Genomic DNA, 25,161 nt, shown 5'->3' with positions numbered 1-25,161 from the left:
GGAAGTACATGATGCATCAGCTCTCTTTCTATTCACTTCTTCCATAAGCAAAGCTCCCTCTACATCAAAGCATTTAAACCCATCTTCAAGGGGATTGACACTCATAGTAGTATAAAATGTATCCTAAGACTCAAGTAGTGTAACAAGCAAGAATAGAGACTTTATATTATCCTTAAACTTAATACCTTGCAAGATAAGCTAACATATAATGGAGTGGAATCCATTTAAATGCGTGGACATAGGAGTGTCCTCCTTTATGTGAAGGTCCACAAGCTTCTTTAGCCAATACAACTCAAATGTGGGACTTTGGTGCCATAAAACATATACACCGCCTTCTATCTCAATAACATTGGAATAAACTTGCTTGGACAATGACAAGATAATGGTACTTGCACAGCTCATCCAAATCAGTCCATGCCTCTGCATCAAACTCCTTGGGCTTTATATCTTTGGATTTCAATGGTGGAATTTTCTTCTTTTACACCAATGACTCTCAAATCTGGGTCATCTTATAATTGAAGTTGGTGCCATCCAATTAGTCAATGTTAAAGATGACACTATCCCCAATAGAAAATGCCATAATAACTACAAAGCAAAGAGTAAGTGGGTTGTTGAAAGAAGAGTAAAACAACACCAAAATCAATGCAAAACCTACTCCAAGAGGCAAGCTATAATGCAAGATATAGTTTTCCAGAAAATAAATGCCATAGAGTATCTGTAACACATGTTTGCTCTCAAAGAATTGCTCAAAACTGAAAATTTAGCATGGCTGGTCACAAAACCTGCAGTAAAGGAGTGTAAACTATGGGCAAAAGACAAAAATGCAAAGCTCCCATTGCCAAGAATATCAAGTAGTCCCTCCCTCTGCAACACACACACACAAGAATATCAACTATGAGAGAGAGAGAGAGAGAGAGAGAGAGAGAGAGAGAGAGAGAGAGAGAGAGAGAGAGAGAGAGAGAGAGAGAGAGAGAGAGAGAGAGAGAGAGAGAGAGAGAGAGAGAGTGTGTGTGTGTGTGTGTGTGTCCCTCCCTTGTAGGCCTAATGTTTTGAGTCACTTCGCCTGTAGGCTATGCCCCCTCCAAGGTCTTCGTTTTTTGGAATGACCATGCACTCATCTTATTTCTTTTTTTGTGCTTATATATTTGTTTAACTATTCCTTTCTATTTGGTCTCCTCTCGTCTTATTGTGCCACATAGGCTTGGGAGCAATGTCCTTAGTCTGGGGAGTGGTTTTAAATATTGAACCTAATTATTGGTGAGAAATATGGAAAATAGTTTTCAAAGAAGAATCACCTTGTCTTTGTTCATTATAGCAACATATGCCCTAACAAGCAGTGCTAACAAAGGGTATTTAAATTTCTGCTATTGTGACTAGAGGTGGCAGATTTTCTGGGGCTGAATTCCACGACTTTGGGCTCCACTTCGCGTGACTTGGCTCTTATCTATGTTGATGACAAAAAGTTGCATGGATGATGGAGCCTTGTTGGATGGAAACAAGGAAGCAAGTTTTGTGGAGGGACACGTGGCAGCGATCGGGCTGCCAAGACTCTGCATGCGCATGAGCCACTAATAATCCGAAACCGTGGACCTTTTCCTCTCTCCTCCTGAAAACCTCTTGGTCTTCCTTCCTTGAGAGAGAGAGAGAGAGAGAGAGAGAGAGAACCTCTTTCATTGTAGTATTTGCATGGACTGTAAAGAGAGAGAGAGAGAGAGTGTGTGTGTGTGTGTGTGTTTCCTCATCACGGAGCTTTTCATATCATGAAGCTGTACCTTGCTGTAGTAGGTATGTCATTCACTCTGTCCACTGGTTCACCTGTCACCATGGAACACATTGCATTGAGCTCCCATCATTCTTACCTGCCTTTAAATTTGCTTTCTTTTCAGGTCGAATGCAAAGGTGCAATATCAGAGCCTCATGAAATGGTTTTCCTGCAGCGCACGCGTGCGTTTCGCATACGCGCCTTGACGCAGAAGTAGCGCAGTTCTTACAACAATCAGTAATCTCCATCTTCCAGCATCAGAGAGGAAGATATGCGCACAAGTGCAAAGGATCTCTGAGATTTTTTGTTAACCAAATGATTGATCGGCCATCAATTCATTACCCCTCGATCAAATGCGAATTGTGATAAGAAGGAGCTGGTGACTCGCCGAAGAGTCACAATCTCTCCTTTATCAAACAAACGAGATCTTTGGCATTAACATATGTAAGCCAACAGCTGATGTAGGTAGGGTTTCTGCCTGTGATATCTGATAGTGGCTTGAGGATGGCGGCACGACGGATTGTGGACTATGCAGCCAGAAATTTGGCTGAAGATTTGCACAGGTGCAGCTTGAAGAAGCAAACAGGAGTGAGCCTGAAGTCCATGATGGATTTTGGGGCATTTCCAACTGCCAGGAACCTTTTGGTGTCTGCTCAGTTTCTACACAAGGAATTACCAGTTCGGCTTGCTCACCGTGTCATCGAACTGGAGAATCTACCTTATGGTCTTTCCTCCAAATGCCACATTTTGAAGGTCTGCATTCAAGCCCTGATGTTGATGTGTTTGTTTTCTCCAGATTTAGGGATTCTGTTCGTCCCATACTAACAATTGCAACTTGATTGAGTAAGAAGTGTGCTAATTTTCACTTATCTTGCTTGGTTCCTTGGGATGCACCTGAGTTCCGCACTTTTATGTTAGAACTTTAATTATGTGTGGTTTCTGCTAGGCTTAACTGGCCTCTTTTAGCTTTGGCATACTCCTAGGTGCTCCCATAGTTACCTCAGGATCAGTCTCACATTATTTTGGACGTTCAATGTTCAGCACCTTATTGCAAGCAGACACAGTGCTTTCTAGTTTGTATGCAGGGTTGAATATTTGTAGAAGCTCTAGCTTTTGTACATGGAGAAATTACACATTGTACCTACAAGATTTTTTAAATGAAAATGAAGATGCATATACAGGACTTCCTCCTTTGCCAGTATGTTCTATTGAGTCAATGCAAAGTCAGAAGGGGTTAGTAACAGGATGGTAGCTTTATTTCCCATGTCAGTCCAAGTGCATGAAGGCTAATTCTGGAAGTATTTGTACCGTATACAGTCAGATTAGATGGCACTATGCAGTGTTCATTCGGCTTTCCCCCATTTTGTCACATCTATGGGAGTCTTATCCCATTAGGATGGCCAACCAGGTTTCTGCTTTCCCTTGTGTACTTTTCCTCTTGTGCTCGCTTTTTGTTAGTGCTCTGACTTTTCACTTTAACTAATTATAACAGTTAAAGGACACTTCACACACTGCCCATCGTAGATAGGATTTGTTCTCTTTGAGATTGGAGAACACCTGACTATTTACATCATATTGTGATGTGTGGGGGTATTGAGGGTTTCAGTATGGACATATCCTAGCAGTTCTTGGTGTAAGTTTCTTGTAACCAACTCTCCAGTGCAAATTGACGAGCTGGCCCCTCATGCAAGGAAGGCCTATTCTGGGTCTAGTTCTCTCTCCCACTTGTCCATGTCACATTGGTGGAGATGCAAATCACACTTTCTTGCTCTTTGTCGTCTGTGCTTGCTCCTGCTTTCTGTGTAGCCATGGATTTCTTAGTCTGTTATAGTGGTTAGGGTCTTTCTCGATGGTGCATTCTCTCTTTACCTTGTCAAGTATCAGATGAAAACCCAGGTCCCAGCTGCTGCTACTGCGATAGATGGGTATAGACAAGGGAAGAAGGTGCTTACAAAACAAGCAAACACACGTCTCCAAGTAGAGCAGACACAAAGCAGCCCATCAGTTCTATATATGGCTCATGCACATCTGAGCTTTAAGCTGAGTCTATTATTCTTTCTGCTCAAGACAGCGTTGCTGATGAGGCAATTCATTTCAAAGAACCTCAAGTAGAGCAGACACTAATCAGCCCATCAGTTCAAAATACGGCTCATGCACATTTGAGCCTTAAAATCTGAGTCTATGATTCCTTCTGCTCAAGACAATGCTGTTGATGAGGCAATCCATCATAAAGTTGTGTGTGATTGCCTCGTTCAATTCTACAAACCAACAGCACAAATCTTCCATTTAGAGACATTGTCTCTGAAACTTTCCAGGATTTCATCATTTTCTCTTTCAAACTTTGCATTTGAAATAATTGGGCAATCTTTTGTCTTACAATTGAGAAGAATAGCCTGCAGATTTCAGGGGTCGCAGATTATTCAGCCCTCCTGTTTGCAGCTAGAAAAGTCAAGCTTATTACGGTACATATTGCTAGTCTTTATCATCAATGAGAGGAGCTTCTTGTCCAATAGCACAGCTTAGTCAATTGGTGTGAATATCACAGTAACTGTCAATGTAAACCAAACTTGTAGCTTTGATGGATGAGCTTAACAACACATTCAGCATTTCAAAATGCTGCATGAAGATTTACCACTGTTTTACACATGATTCCAAAACCTCAAATCTGGATTCAAAGGATCTAGTTTGAAAGCTTCCGGACCATCAAGTTTGGTGAAAGGTTTCTACTCAAAGGGTTTATAAAGTCAACAACAGCCAGTATTGGGTGCCTCCAGAAATCTCAAAATGCCAATTGACAGCTCTTCGATTCAGACTCATAGCCTGTTTGTTTGGGAATGATGAAAGTCCCATTCATTGTCTTGATTGCAGCCAGCATAAAAAGAGGAGATCAAACTGGAGAGAGTTGCATCACTTTCAAACATCTGCCTTATGTGCCCTATCTCAACATCAGAGATACCCTTGCTAGTGCAGTGTTGAGAAGCAGTTACAAAAACCCTACACGTTTTATTGGATTTCTGTTCATTTAAACAGCTCTTCAAGTCAAATCCCATTCCTTGTCTTGATGTAGTTCATGGCAGCCAGCATAAAGAAAAGATATCAAACTGAAGGATAGTCCTCGCAGAGGTCAACAACGATAGGGGTGTACTACCAAAACATATATGAAATGTAGCTTCCAAAGAGATTTAGAGAGTTGCATAGCTTTCAAGCATCTGCCTTATGTGCCTTGTGTTAATATCAGAGATACCCTTGCTAGTGCAGTGTTGTCCAGTTGCTAGCTTATCTCTCTATGGAAACTACATTGAGAAGGGTCTATTAAAACCATACAGGTTTTAACGAATTTTTGTTCATTGAAACAATAATTGTTTCAATGTAAAGTGGTCTTTTTAAGATACACATAAATTTATTGCTGGGCAGTTTTTAAGTTGTAATAATGGTGGTGGATTAGATTTCCTAATTGCAATAATGCTTGAATCATATGCTAACTAAATTACATGTACAGGTACGTGACTGGTATGTGGATTCATTCAAGGATCTAAGGAACTTTCCAGAGATTGTAGACAGCCAAGATGAGCAGAAGTTTGCAGAGTTAATACATCAAATTAAAGTGAGGCATAATGATGTGGTGCCTACAATGGCTCTGGGAATTAGAGAGTTAAAGAAAGATTTGGGGAATAATTTTGGTCTGAATGATGTTCCAGAGATACATCAGTTTCTTGACCGATTTTACATGTCACGCATTGGCATACGAATGTTGATAGGTATAGACATCTTTTCCATTCATTGCTAGATGTGGTCTTGTTTTGAAAGCAACTGACTGGACAAATTTCCTTTTCAGGTCAGCATGTAGCCTTGCATCATCCTACACAACCTCCAGGTTACATAGGACTTATTTCAATCCATGAAAGCCCAACAGCTGTTGCACAGAATGCCATAGATGATGCTCGGTCGGTTTGTACCAGAACTTATGGCAATGCACCTGAAGTGCATTTGTACGGTGATCCAAGCTTCACATTTTCGTGAGTACAATTTCCAAAGCTCTTCTTGTTTTCTGGTATGTATGTACAGTTTTGAGGTGTTTGGCTTGGGAGTATGGATTCTGGCATCAATTTGTGACCTCAAATTTGGTGTCTTAGGTATGTACCGACTCATCTTCATCACATGGTATTTGAGCTGGTAAAGAACTCACTTCGTGCAGTTCAGGAACGCTATCGGGATGCTGATCAGGATAGCCCTCCAATCAGAGTAATAGTTGCTGATGGTGTTGAAGATGTGACTATAAAGGTCTGCCTTCCACTCTCTCTCTCTCTCTCTCTCTCTCTCTCTCGGCTACATGATCAGTCTATAAGCCACATGTTGACACCTGGTAAACATTACTTCGAGCTTACTTAGCCTTCCTACTGTGTCGCCAACATATCCCACTACTGGGAAGCTGCCACAGTAGCAGCCCTAACTCTGCTCTATACACTAATTTTGGTCTTTGATGCTATCGTTAGATATCGGATGAGGGTGGAGGTATTCCTAGGAGTGGAGTATCCAAGATCTGGAGTTACTTGTACAGCACTGTGAAAAGTCCTTCAGTTTGTGATGAGTTGCAGCACCAAATACCTGCAGCTATGGCTGGTTATGGCTTTGGCTTACCAATAAGTAGGTTATATGCTAGATATTTTGGTGGAGACTTACAGGTTATCTCAATGGAAGGTTATGGTAAGCTCCTTTTGTGTTCACATCAATAACATCGTTCTAGACTTGAAATCGAATTGGTACATTGCCAGAACTTTGAATGTTCAATTCGAGCATGTGTAAATCTTTGCCATTCGCAGCCCTGATCTGTCCATGGTTGCAGGTACAGATGCATATCTCCACTTGAATAGGCTGGGGAGTGTGCAGGAGCCACTTCCATGAGCTTGTGCACATACTGCATACCCCTGTTACAGCTATGAATAGTCCAGAGAGCAAGTAATCAAACAGCAAATAAGTTTGAGCTATGCGCAAAAACCTTGCTCTCATACTGCTTTGATTGAGTGCTTATGGGGTTTCATTGGTTATACAATCTATAAATTCGCTAAGTACTGAAGCTGGAAACTTAATCAGATTCCATCATGCAAATAATTAAATTATTGAGAATATAACCAAGACGTGCCCACTGCCTTGATAATTGAGATTGTTGATTTGCTAATTTATTAGAATTAAAGAACGACCACCAGATAAATCACCATTTTATAGAAGGGGTCTTCTAGAATAAGGAATTGTTCCACTGACCGTTAATTAAATCACCATCTAGAATAAGCATCCATATCAGCACTTAGAGCAGTTAAAAATGGGAAAGAAATTTTGCCAAGTATTGGCCTGGGGAATGGAGTAAATTGTGATGGAGTTAAAAGAGGGATAGGTTTTTGCCACATATTTGGAATGGAGTAGATTGGGATGGAATTAAAGAGGGAGCTTGTTGCTTGAGCTATGGGGTACAAAGGTAGACATGGTACATGAAATCCTATGGTTTGCAAATTTATTTATTTATTTGATGAAACATGAAGTTGTATTAGTAAGTAAAAAAGAGAAGTATTACACGATGTGGACGTAAGTAGAGGTCCATCCCAGTAGTCTATGTTGTTGCTAGACTAGATTCTATTTACATTTGAAGTCCTTTTTATTTCCTGGCTTGAGCTTCTATTATATCAAGGGTGTTGTTAGTAGGTTTTTCATACATTGCAATAAACCAAGCTTCCTTGTGCTCCATTTTCTTTCTCCTTTCCTCATGAATAAGGAACTTCTTAAGCTCAATACCTAGTCCTTTGTATAGATCTTTTCTTTTCTTCTTGGCTGAGGGGTGCTTGCTGCAATCTTTAGCCAGCTGTTTTCTTTGGGATCTTTACTTGAAACAAAAAAGCCTCCTTAAAACTATGCATTGGATCAACAATGACTTGTTCAAATAAATTTTTATTCCGTGAAACCCATATCTGCCATAGTAGTAGAATGCATAGCCATTTCCAAATGATTGGATGTAGTTCATAGATTTCTCCAAGCAATAGCTTTCCATGTTATGGTTGAGGGGTGAGAAGGGGCAATCTTTTTTTGTAGAAAATTCAGAGCATTTTGGTTAGATTGACACGAGAAGAAGAGATGGGGGATGGTTTCTTCATCTTTGTAGCACCGTTGGCAAAGACCAATGTCAATGCCTAGTTTTTTAGCTCATGTCCAAGTTGCTTTCAACTGAATCAACTAATGCGAGTGCTAAAGTGGCAATTAATGGTGATCTGTCAGCAACATTGCCCCTCAGGACCATTAGATAGGGCTGTCCACTTTGCTGGCTAATTGAGGAAGTCAAATGGGGCAATAGACTCAAAGGAATAAATTACATGTATGATTTGCAAATTATCACCATGAAAAAATATCGTCCTTGTCTATTGTGTGAATATTATTGGAGCCTTAAAAGCTTACACGCTATGAGATCGTAGCCCTGTGTGTCTAGAAGCAATCTATTTTTTTGATTCAAAGGATATGAACATGTGTGAGGTCAAATTTTCTCCTTCCGTAGATCCATGCTACTTAGGATCATCGTTGCCAAGGCTACAAAATTGAAGGTCAAGGCTTTCTTTGACCAAGTGATTCTTATAGGTAGTGCTTGGATGGTGAAAGGATGAATCCTATGAGGGACACAATAAGGATATGGTACAGACCTTATGTCATTGGTTGATCGGGTTAGGCTAGTGTGGAAGACTGAGTGATGGGGCCTACAATTCCCCTCACCACGTTGCAAAGGTGCAAAATTGTTCGAGCTTGGCAATGACCTCAACTAGAAGCATCTTTGACATCTTCCTTCTCCACATGGGCTAATGCACTTCCCAAGGAGGCCCTCCACAAGGTACAGTTTGGTGTTTGTCTCTCACACCCACAAATATAATCATTGACATTCTCACTAGGAGGAGCCCGAACACATGCTCTTTATTGTCTATGATGATCAATGGTGCAAGATGCAATGCAAGGTGAGGGGTTGCCTATCACCCAATAGCCCCATGAACCATCATTGCCTTATTCCCAAGCCCCTCATTAATGTTCTCATCTGATACCACATATGGATGCTCATACAAAAGAACATGTACATGATGATGCATATGCCTCATATGCGCATGGCCTCATGTGCTTTGCACTTTTGTGTGCAAAGGGAAGCAACCCTTTGCTCATAAAAAGCATGCTTTATGCACAACAAAATGTTTTTAGCTACTTGAAGCTATGATACAAATTCTTAAACATTGCATGTGGCTTGTATGAGAGTCAAACAATCCATACTCTTTATATCTTCATCTCCCTCTCATTGTCAATTGAGTTGTGTATGAAAATGCATATGCATCATTGTGAAGCTCATGAGGCTGTGCTATAACAACATCATGTTTTTGCGTAGCACAAATTCTTCCTTTTCCTCATAATATATGAAGGGGTGCTCATCATATCACCTTAGACATACATATTTAGGTTAGATGTATGAAGGTATAGAAACGTGAGTTGAGTTTTATTTTCTTTATTTATATACCTATATATGTGTAGAGATGTAACTATACCCATAAGCAGGCGTGCGTTGTGGCATTGGGCATTTCTTATCTCACACACACACACACACAGAGGCATTCCCTATGAGGACAATCACGTTAGCGTTAAGTTTTTGTGTTGGACATATTCACCACACAAACAAACTTTTCTACCACATGGATGAGAGAGAGAGAGAGAGAGAGAGAGAGAGAGAGAGAGAGAGAGAATTCCCTATGAGAACCATTATGTCAACCTTACGTTTCCTCGCTTGACATATTCACCACAAACATCAACTTTCATTATATAATATATTGTTCTCATATCTCCCTCTCACTCATAATAGATGCAATATTCTTATGTGTTGCTTTTACAATAAGATAAGTTATAATCGTCTTTGTTTAGGAATTAAGGTACACGTTGTTGGAGGGGTTTTATTTGAAAGGTCATCCATCGTGGATTAGAGAGAGAAAGAAGTAGAAAATAAGAGAGAGAGGAGAATAAAAAGAATAAGCAGGGGATTCAAATATGCTAAAGTCTTTACACAATATAAAGATAAAGCTCAATGATTCGAGCTCTTTGGTAGACAAAAAACATGCACGAAACACTAGCTTTTTCTTTGTTTCTCAGATGGTAAATTTGATGGTTCCATTGGTTTCAAAAGGGGATAAAACAACATGACACCTATTTAGGATTCTCTTAGATTGCTCCCTTTCAGTTCGGAGTACTGTTTGCTACCTGAAAATTACAATTGCATGCCACGCGAATTTGGAAACCCTTCTTTTTGCATGAGATCTCCCAAAACTGGTTGAAAAGCAATTTTCTTTTTGCATGTTATTTTATTTTAGAAGTTTTTAACATTTTTAAATGATATTTATAAAAAATAATATCCAAAATATAAAAAATAAGCTAACATTGTTAAAAAATCTCATATATTTGAACCATCCATACTATGGACATTGACACTAATGACTAATATGATATTAACTCTTTAGATGAATAAGAAAGCCGAATGATGATGCACTCCAAGTTTTTTTACAATGTCCGCGTAGTGATACATCCACTCCCTACACATCCTTTGGTATGTGCCACCAATGTATCACTCTGGTCAAACACCCATAGTGTCAACTTGTTGCTCATCATGCCCTATATCATAGATCAAAATGACTAGCATTTGCACAACTCTAATATCATACTAAGCATCCACTCTAGGGTCATGAGGCCTTGGATATGCATCATATACTAGAGGCTATTGAATCTCCATATACAAGCTATCAATGCACCCATCAACAAATACATAGCAACATACATGCTCTTTTAAAGTTCAATGCATGTCAATTTGCTTATACTAATAATTGTGTATCACATGAAACATAAATTGAGTCTCACTTGCATCCAATACATGCTAACTATCACCAAAAATAGTGTAGTCCATATCTTAAAGTATCTTTGAATTGCCTATGAGGGCCTTTGACAAAGCATCCGAAACGATTCCCAGTTGTGAAGCATTACATCTAACATCCTCTAAAGGAATATCCTCAAGCTCATGAACTGTCTTAGAGATGATAAGTGTATCCTGCAAATCATATGCATCCAACACTTCACTAATCTTTCTCTTAGTCCTTGCATCAACTAAAACATAAGCTTTGTAAACCTCTTCAGGTGCATTAATGAAATCTACATATACTATGGCAAAATATTTCTCTATAAGATCTTTCAAGGCATCTACCACTATCTCAATATTACATTGTAACTTATATCTCGGTTGTTTGTTCATTTTTTTTCCCGATTTGCACTTTAGGCTGATCCACACTTCTTGTTACTCTCTTAGATCTACCTACATTATCTTTATCTCTTCCATTTCTCTTCCATAAGTACATTCGTGTTTTATCCTTTTGCTAAATATGCATAACTTGAATATGCAACTACCAATGATTCCCATCCAGTTATGTCACGAATGTCTTGCTCTACATGAGGCATTTCACTATTAGTAACTTTTCATTTTTCACTTACATACAAAGCATGTGTCCATATTGCAGCCTTCAGACCACTTGGCCAGACATTCTATCCAACTGTAGACCAAAAGTAACATGTACAATTGCATAAGCATTTCGAATAGCCAAGTCTTTCAACAACTTTTGCATACCTCCCTTTTCAAAATTTAAAGCACGAGGCAATTCCATTTCTTGTGCATGGAACTTGTTATCTTTCCAAAAGATAAGTTGTCATGCTAAGGCCCCCTAATAAACAACACAATCCTTCCTTTCATATTGCAAATTATCACACTACATACATCTTTTCCCTGGTTTTAGGGCTGCTCCGTATTCCCTTTCCTCTTATTCTTTATCATCCAAATTTGCAACTTTCAATTGAAGACATCACATGTCTTTAACCAATTCATATAATGCATATTCCCTAATAGTGGGAACAGTAGGTGCAACCATAGGGTTAGCCACAAAAGTAGTTGGCTTATTGGATACATAAACTATTTTTCATATAGCAGTGGGCAAGCTAGATACATGCAATGTTTCTATTCTTGTATGCTTTGTCACCAGTATAATAACAGCATCCTTAGCATGCCTCTACTTTGTTTTAAGCCTTGTCTCTATAGTCCGATCCTCTAACAAATCATCAAGCTTCTCTTGAAGCTTAGAATTTTTCATTTGTAGAAATAATCAAAATTTTTGACTTGCAAGAGCTTACTGTTCTGCAAGAGCTAACTACTCAAATCGACTTTTAGACTCTCTTAATAACTCTATAGCTACAAGACCCTTATTAGGCTATAGAACCCACTCTTGGAAAGTCTTATAAGTAATCAAGCTGGTGTCTTCAATGTAAAATTATTCCTAGAGTGTCTTTTTAAAAGCTACCTAGTAAGCATTCTATATGTACAATTCAGTAACTCGGGCTTTCAATTCATATACACTAACCCATACAAAATACTAACTCCATGTAAGTTGAACCACCCCAAAGAACTTAATCTTTTGAGCATAGATATGCAAATATATAGATACATTTCTACCATTAAACAACTTCATCTTATGCTATATTGTTTGTGAAACATTCATCACAACAGTTTCTATTTGAGCAAAAGCTTGCATCACCTGTTATTGTTGTAAACTGCTGCAAAATATCACTAGAAATTGTGCTTGAAGGTTCTCCTAACCTATCTTTTCTTTCGACGACCTTTCTCATTCGATTTACCAATGTCGGAAGGGTTTTAGTTGAAAGGTCGTATCCATCGGGGATTAGATAGGGAAGGCTTAAGAGAATATAAGATAGAAAAGTAAGCAAAAGAATATGTTAGCAATTCAAATTTGTGGAAGCCTTTACACAATATAAAGACAAAGCTCAATGATTCAAAACACTATATACTGATAGAACCTGAGATGATAAACAAAATCCTTATCTGGGACTACTCGAAAGTAATCTCTAAGAACACCATATTGGGGAATATGGGAATTTCCCATAAGTTTGGGACACGTGGTCAAATCTTTGGATTTGTCATAAGTTGAATACTATAACTCCAAATCAAGTGCTATGTAGCTCAATAGATTCCATTTTTCAAGTGCTTTCCAATGATAGGTCACATCATATGGTTTTGAGAAACTTATGGGCATGTTATCTGGGTGCCACCTTTTTAGTATTCAAAAAATGGGAATTGGGAGATTCCCAAACTCACTAATATTGTGTTTAAGCATTAGTGTAAAAATTACATGGCACAACGAACATAATCTGAGAAAGAGATAGAGATAGAGAGTACATAATAGATAAGAGGAGAATTAGAAATTTTTTAAAGCTCCAAACAACTGATACAGAGATGGCTCTGTCCACCCGTGCGCTTCCACATTGAAGCTTAGATGGCAATCTAGACAGAAGATAGGTGAAGAGCTTAAGGCTAGCTGGAACAACTCTGACTAGGTGAAAGATAGATCATCGACGGTTGTGAAGGGGTTTAGCTTTTATAACTCACGAAGGCGGTTAGGTCGGTGTGATCGATCTACCATATGAGCCTCCACTAGTTGACCAAGGAATATTCCAGGGAATATTCCCTTTACCATCGGGTCGGGGGCGTTGCCCTTAGACCCCCGCCAGGGGGCCCCCCTGGGACCTAAGAAAAGGAAGCAAGTACAATGCTTTATAGGAAAGTAGGAAACTGCAGTAGGCACTACTGTGCATATGGGATAGGTTAGCCTGCATGTCCTTGGCCCTGAAGCTCCATACAAAGAGGTTGTTTAGTGAGTGTGATTGCTGATTCTCAACACCCCTCCTCAATCACAACTAGAAAGGCACAAAGTGTGTAGAGGCTGTAATGAGAACCACCTGCAAAGTGTGGGCACACCAAAACATGGTAGACACCAGAGGCTGTCGTAGAAAAGGCTAAGTGTGGGCACCAAAACATGATGGACATCCAGAGGCTGTAACAGGGACCTCACAAAGTGTACAGGGACTGTAATGCCAAGTTACATGAGGAGTTTACAAAGCTTATCGCAGGAAGCATTAGGGCAAGGAAATACAAGGCTTTTAAAATAGTCTATCAGAGTTATGAGAGTAGAAGGACTGATGAGTCTTGTCCTTCTGATCCTGGTGGTCTTCATCTTCATCTTCTTCTTCATCTTTTGGTCCATGGTCTTCTTCTTCTTTCACAGCTGCAAGATAGGCCTTTTGGGACCTCTTCCTAGCATGACAGAACTTCTCAGTATGTCCGGTCCTTTTGCAAAAGTCACAGAAGAGCGGGTTCCTTTTTACCTTTGTATCTGTTGTTTACATATAACATTTGTTCATCCTTTGAAGTGCTGGGCTCTTCTTTGCTTTTAAGTTTCTTTTCTTCCTCTAGCAGAGAGGCTTTAATATCAACAAGTTGAGGATCAGGCATATTGGTTAGAGTGGTTGATACATTATCATAGGCAGGAGGCAAACTTTTTAGCAAGACACCAATACAAACATCTTCATCCATTTTTAGCTTTATTCCTGCAAGTTGAGTAAGCAGACTTTCCATGTAGTTCAGATGGGATGCCAGAGATGTATGAGGCTTCATATCAAGTCGGAAAAATTCAATTAATAGACCATACTTAGACGACTTTGACTGTGCACCAAATAGGGTGTCCAATTTATCCCAAGTGTCATGGGACGTGTCACAGGCATCCACATGATGGATGTAGCTGTCGTCCAATTCCAGTTTGATGATGACTTGTGCCTTGTCATCATTCTTCTGCCAAGTAACTGCAAGGTCCGTATCTCGGGGTTTCTTCTCTTTGCCATTTGTAATGGCCCAAAGACCCTTCTTCATCAGGATGAGCTTGATGCGGGTTTGCCAAGTGTGGAACCCGACTCCTTTGAATCGAGCATTTGGAGAGTCTTTTCCCAGCTCTCAAGTGAGTAGTGCCTTTTCCCATCATGCCTTTGGCACCACTGCAAATAGCTGCAAATATTATTGTGGAAGAAGCGGTCGATGCTAAGCCCAAAGAGACATGACTCACATCCTTCTTCTTCTCCTATTGGACCTTAGCGTAGGTTGCCATTGGCTTCTTATCAGATTTCTTCTCCTAGGCACCAGCCTCCTCAGCATGCTGGACACCAATGGTCATTTCATTGACAACTTCTTTGTTTGCCCTACCTTCACTTCACGTATGCTACTCAGCTCCACCCATGGGTTGCTATGCACGATGAGAAGAGATTCAAGATGTTCATGGACATGTAGAGAGGAGGTGTGATTGGTTTAGGGAAGGGATTTTATTGCTTGCCGTCTGAAAATTCAAATGAATTGGCATTGCCCCTCTTTGGGTTTTCTTACAGTGGTTTGTCCAGGAGTTATAGTTTGTTAAACATTGAAGAAGTTTGTTTCTAAACATAGATCTTTTTTTATCTAAGGTTATACTCTGTTTAAATTTCTCATTATAGTTTTCTCCACCTTTTTATACATTGATTCTTTTTATTAGTGACTAATTGTAAAATTCTTTACTTCAATCATTCAACTTCTCCTAACCCTAATGATGGGGCTATGCGCAAAGTAGGCAACAATTGCTCAATTGGAAAAATAGCATTAGTTCCATAAACTAAGTTAAACTAAGTTGAATGGTGTACTTTGCATTGTCACCTTTTGTAGCTGGTTCTATAGGCCCATAATGCCTCATACAGAGGCTCATCCTAATCATGCATATGAGAAGCAACCATTTTAGTTAAAATCCTACAAATAATGCAATTAGTTATTTCTACTTGGCCATTAGTTCTAGGATAATAAGACGTTGATTTGTGATGCTTAATTTTATATAATTTCATTAACTCGCTAATGAGACCATTTTTGAAATGGAAACCTCAATCACTTACTAATTCTAATAGGCAACCAAAACATGTGATGATATTTTCATATATAAAATTAGTCACTTCAATAGTGCTATCGATCTTAAGTGCTTTCGCTTCCACCCACTTAGTGATATAATCAATACAAACCAAGATATATCAATTAGATCAATATCTGGTAGCCGCATCAATTGGGCCCACAAAATCAATTCCCCATTTCTCAAAAGACTGTAATACCAATATAGGTGTCAAACACGTAGCAAAACTCTTAGAAGGCTAAATCAATCCTTTGACATGCACCACATTTTCTACAATAATAATGAACATCCTTAAATAGGCTAGGCCACCAATAACTAGCTAATAAAACCTTCCTTTATGTCAGTTTACTAGTAAAACGGCCACCACAAGGCTCATCATGTAATGCCTTATGAACTAGAGGAACTTCATCTTTCCTTACACACTCACAATAAATACCCTCTCGTGGGAAAAATTTATATAAATAACCTGGTGATAATCTATATGAGAATGCTTGCATTAATATTTTCCACTTACCAGCACCACCTGGTGGATATCAAGCAATACTAAGAAATTTTGCAATATCAACGTACCATGGAACTTGTGTCTCCTTAGTAAAAAGTGACGCATCTGGTAGATTATCTTCCACACCCTCTTCTTTTTATCAGATGTTAATAATCACAAGAGATAATCCGTTAGAGCACGAGCTCTGCCAGGACAAGTAACTATTTGAAAATCAAATTCTTGAAATAATAACATCCAATGAATCACATGTCCTAAAAGTTCTACTTTATTAAGCAAGTACTTTAATGCCTCATGATGATCAACATAAGTGGTAAATTTATTCCCTAGTAAATAATGATGAAAATATTCCACTGCAAATACCTTGATAAGCAATCTTTCTTAGTAGTGGTATAATTTTGCTTTGCATCACTTAAATTCTAAATTGCATAATAAATTGGATAATCCACCTTGTTGTCATCTGCTTGGCATAGAGCAGCTTCCACAGCATATGCATCTGTACAGATGTGGAACTCTTTTGTCCAATCCGGTAGTGCCAATATTGGTTCTTCAATTAAATTTTTCTTAAGAAATTTAAAAACTTTCTGACAAGCATCATCCCAATTAAAAGGAGTATCCTTCTGTAGGAAAGTTTGTTAAAGGGGATGCCACCTTTGCAAAATCTGAAATGAATTGCCGATAATAATTCAAATGCCCCAAAAAACCTCAAAGTTATTAATTATTTGTTGGTGGAGGAAGTGTAGAAATCTTGGCAATTTTAGCAGGATCTAGGGCAATTCCTTCCTTAGAAATTATATACCCCAATAATGTTCCTTTTAGAACCCCAAAAACACATTTATCAAGATTTAACGATTTACCTATCTCATCACTACATTCAAATACTTGTGCCAATTGATAAGACATTTCTTTTGTTGTCCCATAGACACAAAAGTCATCTAGAAAAACTTTAATTCGAAGAAAGTCTTGGTAAGCTGTAATCATAACCCTTTGAAACGTTGCAAAAAAGTGCATTGTACAGACCAAAAGGCATTACTTTATAAGCAAATGTACCCCATTCCATAGTGAAAGTGGTTTTAGATTGATCTTCATGATGGATCAACACTTGATTGTAGCCACTAATACATCCATAAAAGAATATAGCTCATGGCCAGCAACTGTATAAAGTACCTGATCTGTAAATGGCAAAGGATAATGATATTTGTGTGTTTTACTATTAAGCTTCCTATAATCAACAAAAAGACGGATTTTCTTACTATTCTTCTTAGGTACTACCACAATAAGAGATACCCATTCACCATATGCAACATAATATATAAATCATGCATCTAAAAGCTTAATAATTTCAACCTTCACCAGCTCTGCATACACATGATTTGTCTATCATTGACACTGGCATACGGGTTTTGTGCCTAGTTCTAGATCAATGTAGTGCTAACAAAGTTCAACTTTGTTACTCTTAAGGTCAATATAAGGCCAAGAAAAACCCTCAACATATGCTCATAAGACTTTCTCAAATCTCTTTTGATCTTGGAATTCCAAATGAGCTCTTAGATTTAAATATTTTCCTTTCGCCATTTTAATTTTAACTATTTCCATTTCAAGCTTCGTGACATGTAAGGAAGATATTTTGCGGGATCTAACCATTGGTACATCTTTCAATGTCTCCATTGAAATATTTTCAAGTAAATTATGCCTTGTATTTGGTTCTGGTACTTCTTCTCTAGCATTCACAGAATGTACCAATGGTTGAACCCTATAAGGAAAAATAGCAAGGTTATCTTGAATATCACCACCACACTATAAGGAAAGGGGGAAATAGCGATGCCGGTTTCTAACGAAAATTAGCGACGTCTCTAGTGATGCAAGTAGCGACGATACTCAGACCAAAAAAATGCTGCCGAAACCTGAGCGCGACATTTTGCGAAAGAGTTTGTGAAAGAGAAAGTGAAAGATCAGAGAGCGAAAGAGGGTGGGAGAGGGAGAGAAAGAGAGAAAGAGAAGGAGGGAGAGCTTCTTCCCGCCACCGCCACCGCCATCGTCATCATGCCGCCGTTCGCGAAGAAGAGGAGGAAATGTACAAAGGGTGAAGAGGAGCAGTCGCGAACAGGAGACAAATAATCCATCTTCGAGCCTTTGCGGTGAGTACATTGCTCCCTCTTGCTTTGTTCTTGTTCTTTCTCCTTTTCTTTTGTTATTTTTTGTTAAGAATGAGGTGCATTGAGGGAGAAAGAGAGGAAATGAAAGAGGGAGAAGAAGAAAGGAAAAGGAAGAAAGGACGAGAGAGAGAGAGAGGAAATGAAACATAATAAAGAAAGAGAGAGAGAGAGAGAGGGAGAGAGGGAGGGGGAGGAGAGACCAAATATTGACTGACCCTAGAAACCCCTACAATCATAGCTTAGACAAAGAAAAGAGACTGTGAAAAATGGACTTTATCATAAAAAATATTCTTAAGCTTGCACACCATGCAAGAGAGACCACATCACTAAATGAGCCTTACTAGCCAATAATGACAAACTATGCAACAAAGCCTTTTAGCACCTAGCATACGACACATCGAACATATGACAAATTTGGAGAGCGAGAGGTGTCTTCCTCAGAAGCCATGACTTCCTTACCTAAACTTAAACAAATTGTTTATCGTAACGTAGAAAAAATGGGAAAGGATGAAGGTCGCAATGTTCAAGTTCATGAGGCATATCTTAATTAATGTGTCCCGTGTCCTTACTCTCAATGCAAGTTGGCAATCAGACAAAAGCGTCACATGTCTTCTATAGAACACGTATAACGCTTCGGTGAGTTTCATTTGGAGATCATTGATCAGGCGATCTCAGACTTTGAGCAAATAATAAGAAAAGTGTGTATCAATCATACATTATATTTGCAAACTAATTGAATATCATATACAACAACAGTGGATGTGACTGTAAAATTTATATAGGGAGGTGATGTCTCATCCCAAGGAGGAGTGCACCTATTGCGACCAGTTAGAAGAGTTTGTGGGCATGCAATGGATGGAGTGTCTGAGCCAATCCATCACTTGGAAGGTACACCTAGTCTATAGCATCAATACTAGAGGAGACATGCAACCTTTCAAACTTTCCTACAATGTTGGAGCCTGAGATGGAGGCAATGATCAATGCATTGATGCCCATGGATATCGAGATATCTAATCCACTTAAAGAGGAAGCATCCATATCATTATATGATGGGTGCCGAGTATCTTGCCTAAAGACGCTACTTGCACTCCTAAGTGTGCAAGCAAAATACGGATGGAGCAATGCGAGTGTGATCGAGTTATTCAGGTACCTTCCATTAGGGGAGTTTTGAGGTCTCGAAAATGCCTTTTAGGATGTGGAGAGAGAGTGCTCTAGACCAATAAGAGCAAAGCCTCCGTAACGGAACTTCTATTTTTAAAAAATTAAAAAATCATTTTATTATGTATTTTTAGTCTCTTATATTCGTGATTATGACATCTTTTGCATTAATGGCATAGAGTCTCGGCTACTTTTATTTAATAATGTTTCTAGATTAATGATAATGACTGATGTAATCGAAATTCAAATTGGTGAAAAGCATGGCGCTTAGTTTTTTCCCTCCTTTCTTTTATTCCTCTATTGTTTTTCCCTCCGTTATGATAGCCTAGTCTTCTCTCTCTCTCTCTCTCTCTCTCTCTCTCTCTCTCTCTCTCTCTCTCTCTCTCTCTCTCTCTCTCTCTCTCTCTCTCTCTCTCTCTCTCTCTCTCTCTCTCTCTCTCTCTGTGTGCATGTATCTCTCTCTTCTACCATGGATACAGAAATTTGACCTTCAACAAGGCGTCCAAGCTCCCAAATCACATCCATATCAGTGTTTAACTCATTCCAAACTGGAAGATGGATTCCTACTATCATTAGCAAAGGTAGTTGGATCACCATGCAACAAGCAAAACATGGAAAAAGGCAAAGACATGAGAGCTCGTTTATCTCTGCTTGGAAGGAAAGAATCCGAGATTTTAAGCTTGGAGCAAATAAGAATAGTATCAAAGAGGTACTAGTGCAACATGTGTTCATGCATAGAGAGCTGTGTTTGAAACCTGGATCTTCAAAGCTTCCAATGCATAGACCAAATTGTAAGAATTTGATTCTTAAAGTTTTTCCTTTCTTAAACATGGTTTAGGTTTTTCCATTATAATATTTGTTTGTCTTGTAGATGTCTATCCCTCTAATCTTGAGGAATGGCAACCAGTGGAATCTATTATTGATGTTATTGATGTTATACATGGTTCAATTGGAGAAGAAATGTATAGAGGTAGAAAGAAGACAGAGCTTGCAGAGAATGGAATATTCTTTTATGACCATTCTTATGTTATTCCTATGCGGCGTTGCCAATGGGGATCAATAAAACTCCTTCCTTTGCCAGATTTTTCAAGCTTTGAGTAGCCTTTGCCAAGTCCAGCTACTAGTGAGGGCTATAGATGTAAGATATTTTCTGAGATCCAGAAAGCACTAAAATCTAATATCTCAAGTAGGCTAAGCAAAGTTACTTTATTTATGCCTATTAATATATTTATTGATTTCTTCTCTAATATGGAGATAAGAATAACAAAAACCATGCTTTCAGTGAAGAGACTAACATATGATCATATCATACAATTTGTTGATGAAGGATGGGATACAAGGACAGAAGGAAAAATTATATGTAAGATAGATCAAGATTCTATAGCTTGTAAATATATGATTGTTACTCAAAATTTTATCCTTAGCTTTTACTATAGTCGATGGCATTTTGTTGGTAGTAGTCTAGTTGCTTTAGACCAGAATCTTAATGATTTCAGCAAGGATCCTATTGTGGATCTTGATATTTGGTTCAACGAGGATATTATTGCAATCTTAAAGATCAGAAAATCATGTACGCTACATCAAGTGAGGATGGATTTACAAAATGAAGACATTGAACTACCATGCTCCTTTGTATTCCAACTTGACAAGAAATGAGTAAGTTTTCACATCATATTATATCTACTTAGATGTATATCAAGATCTCACTTTCTAACTAACAAACATTTGTAATTTATTTTTTGCAGATATCGAAAAGGAGAGAAAATAAAATACACTGCAATGACATTCAAGAAAAGATATCTTTACTATCAATATAAAATACATGTACAAATTTTGTAGCAGATGTCTATCTGCCATCTCTATGAGATATACAAGGGCTGAAGGGAAAATTTCTATATATGAAGGCCTACAAGGCGATATGGCAAAGCTATTTCTTTTTTGGAGAACTATCCTTTCTAGGAGTCCTTTTGCCTTTCTTTGATGTCTTGGGTATAGAAGGTGTTGAAGCTGTGGATTTGCCTTCCGTGGTTATAGGCACCGCATCTCCTTCATGGTGCAAATCCCCACCAATCTCTGTTGTTGGTTGTATACAATTGACCATCATATACTTCAAGAGCTTTGCTCTGATGTACCAAACATGCTCAGATGTATAGCAATCCTTCGAAAACTGTCACACATTTATAGAAAAAAGAGTTTTAGTTCATTATTGTTCTTACAATAGACTATATTTTTATCATCAATGGACTATTTGCAATTAATATCTATCTTAAAGTTTAGCATCTTTCATATTACCTTTACATGTTTATCATCATTAAGATAAACAAAGTTAACCATTCTTCTAGCATTTGCAATCACCCTCCAGACAAGAATGGCTATCATCCTGATGGGGACACTGCAACCACCAACACAAAGTAAAACTATAAAGAGGACGAACGGTAGTTCATAGAATAAACTCATGTTTCAATTATTTTAATGAATAACTTACCGCAACTTGTCTATATTGCATTGTTGCAAGCAAATCAGATGGCATAGGGGGTCTTTTCTTTAGCTCTTCAATTAATCTTTTGGCACCTCTGTATATAAAATATGTTGAAATTTAGAGTACTTACAAAAAAAAGAATTGAAATATCAAGGAGCCCTTGGATAATATAACTTACAATTTAGCATTTCCATGGCTTCCTTTCATAGAGTTGATTAAAAAGCATTGCTTATCCACAAGGTCTATTGCAATCAAGCTCCAATGAGAACTAAAAGCAATCATATATCAACAAATTAGTAGGATAAAATCTCAAAAACTCTAATAGAATATTGAATCACTTACTTTTCATTATATATGGAATTATAAGCAGCTCCAAAGTATCGAAGTCAATCAAATTGAGCCAGTGCTCAATAAAACTTGCATCAAGCTCATTCCTCATAAAGAATGAGATAGATGGATCAAAAACCTCAATTTTTTGTTGTATATCCAAAGGAAACTCATGCATTATACACCTAGAAAAGGCATAGAAATAGTGAGTATAAACAAGAAAAATCTTATTGCTAAAAAAATATCAAAAAGTATAAGTAATTATGGATGGACATACCTTAGGCCAGCAAGAATAAGACTGTCATTTACTTCTCTTCTTTTATCCTTAAGAATCTGAACACATGCAGCATCAAAGGAGATAACCTCAATTCTTTTGCCTAAGTCACCAGGTAAGAAATAAAACACACTGAATCCTTTTGGATTAGCTGCTTCAAGAAGGGTGGCTAGCTCATTTTCAAAGGACTCTAGTTGCTCTATTTCCCTTTCTTCAACCCTTTGCCTCCTATACTCTCCATTTATCTGCTTGTTCCTCTTTAGCCTTCTCCTCTTTTTCATGTTGCCTTGTATCATTCTCATGGGTGACATCCTCAACCTTGATATCAGAATCATCTTTCTTTCTTCTAGCTGGGGGCACATTAAGGATATTAAATGTCTTCATATCAGTGAGGGGAATTGGCTCAAGGACCTTTGAAAATCTATATCTTAGCCTCCTAAGAATTACCATGTCCTTGTCCATGAGTGTGAGCCTATGAGCATGAGCAGCACAAATGTAGGCATCTTGGAAAAACTCAATTAGAAAATCCTCTGTGGCTTCTTGTATACAATTAAGAGCTGTTCTTGTCCATCTGAAACTATCCAAACTATATCTGTCACAAATTTCCCTGACAAGCCTCTGAAAAGACAACTTTGGAATTGCATTGTCAAGAGCATTTACTGCCTTCCTAATCTCCCTTAGACACCTGACATTTTGAGAAAACCTTCTTCTTGGCTTTACCTTTCTAGAGAGCTTCTGAGGCTTTGAAGACTGATGAATCTTTGATGCTAAATCCCTAGGATCAATCTTCTCTTTTCTTGCTATTGCCTTAGTCCTAGCCATCTGCCAAAAAAACATATGTTACTTCTTCTCCAGCATGTAAAGCAAAACGCAAGTCCCAGACAAGAGTTATCTATGCTGCATGGCGTTTTCTCGTATTAGCTGAATTTTTCTCGAGCTGTCTAGTGAAACGCGAGTGTCAAGCAAGGCGCCTCCTTGCAGCTGCTTCTTTTTGCGTTTCACCGGACTTGTTGTCCATTGTGTCCAGTGAAACGCGAATTTAAGCCAGGAAACCTGCTTGAAGTACCTTATTTTTGCGTTTCACCGGACAGCTCATGAATACCATAAAATTTGACAAAACCAAGAAAAAAGAGCTTTGATCCAAGGAAAGCTTTTAAGATTAGGGAGAAAATTTGAAGATTTCCTTAAATATCCACAATATTAAGGAATGCTTTCACTGTGGAAAAAATTCTTTTGTAGTGGTCTAGAGCTAATAATAACATAAAGGATTAAGGAAAAATATCAAAACAATGCATTGAATGGAGCTTGTTATTGAAAAGCAAGATGCAGAAACCATACCTTCTTTTTAGCTTGTTCTTCACAATCTCAGCCTAAAGATGACAATATGCTTGAAGGTTTGCTTTGTTGGGGAAGCATTGAAATGGTTGGAGATTGGAAGGAAATGCTTGGAGACTGGAAGGAACACCAAAAACAAAGATGGAGTAGCGATGAAATGCGATGAAAGGTGAAGGCGGTGAATTTGCATGGACTCAACGTTCTTCACAAAGTGTTAATAACACACGTGTGACGTACTCTCGCTTACCGGAATTTTTTATTTACTTGGAAAAGGGTTATTTAACACATGTGTGACGTATTTTTGGAAAAAGAGAATGTGCACGTCTTCTGAGGAGTTTATTACGCTGTGTTAAGTCAGACACGTGTACACGTATTTTTCCATTATTACACAAACTTTTTCGTTGGAACTATCACCACATGCTTAACGGTCGATATAAAAGCATTTCAAACCCATTTCTCCGACATTGTCTTCTTCTCTGCCAAAATTTCGTCTCGACTTCCCTTCAAGGTCCTTGCATCCTGTGTGGAGAGCAGTTCAACAATCTTTGATAGGTAACAAATTTTTTTGTTACAAGCATTTTAACAAAATAAATTTGATTAATATAGAAAGAATGCTTTATAGCACTTGAACAATTAAAGATGTTATGTGCTTTCTATCTTTCAAAAGCAGCATAGCTTTTCCAAAAATGATTATATCATCAATTTGTGTGTTTCCATAGAATTTATTTATTGTTCATGTTTCTTTTCTTCATTTGCAATTTTTGACCATTGAAACGCGAGACAATGTCTCTGTTGATGATATTTTGCTTAGTATCGCGTTTCACCGGCCACATATTAGAATAATTTTTGTCTTCAAGCTAGTGTCCGATGAAACGTGATTCCTTCATAGGCATTTGCCTTACACACTTGAATTTTCGCGTTTCACCGGTCAACTAAAAAAATTCTCTTGTTTTGATTTTTTTGTCTTGGAAAATCAATGTTGGGGCCTCTTTCCATGATATCATCTTGTTTTATTGGATTTTGGTTCTATTGTGCTTTTTTTTTTCAGGGATAAATATTTTTCTGGTCAAGATGACAAAGAGGAAGCTATCTCTGGAAGGAATGGATGAGGAGGAGATTATTGAGACATCTGATGATAGGCTCTTTGATTTTTTACACACCACTGGAAATTCTTCCAAGTTTTGCTATATCAAGGAAATTTTCAATGTTCCTTTTGATTTGAAGGAGTTATTGGAGGATCTTGATGATAAACTTAAGGAGTACAGATGTTTTTATGATAGACATGTGCAAGGTTTGGAAGTCAATGGATTTG

General features: G+C 38.2%; 1 protein-coding gene across 1 annotated transcript; it reads left to right on the top strand.

Moving 5' to 3' along the window:
- Positions 1-1,633: 1,633 nt before the first annotated feature.
- Positions 1,634-6,905, top strand: LOC148018858 (pyruvate dehydrogenase (acetyl-transferring) kinase, mitochondrial-like). The gene is made up of 7 exons (XM_087701122.1): positions 1,634-1,785; positions 1,887-2,515; positions 5,262-5,520; positions 5,598-5,778; positions 5,896-6,043; positions 6,256-6,466; positions 6,606-6,905. The coding sequence occupies exons 2-7, from the start codon at positions 2,267-2,269 to the stop codon at positions 6,662-6,664; spliced, it is 1,107 nt and encodes a 368-aa protein (XP_087557248.1). The 5' UTR covers positions 1,634-1,785; positions 1,887-2,266; the 3' UTR covers positions 6,665-6,905.
- Positions 6,906-25,161: the final 18,256 nt, after the last annotated feature.

Source organism: Lygodium microphyllum, chromosome 20, assembly GCF_053477565.2.
Source record: "Lygodium microphyllum isolate KBCC chromosome 20, Lygodium_microphyllum_v1.1.10, whole genome shotgun sequence".
Lineage (NCBI taxonomy): Eukaryota > Viridiplantae > Streptophyta > Polypodiopsida > Schizaeales > Lygodiaceae > Lygodium > Lygodium microphyllum.
This window is presented reverse-complemented; position numbering and strand designations above follow the sequence as displayed.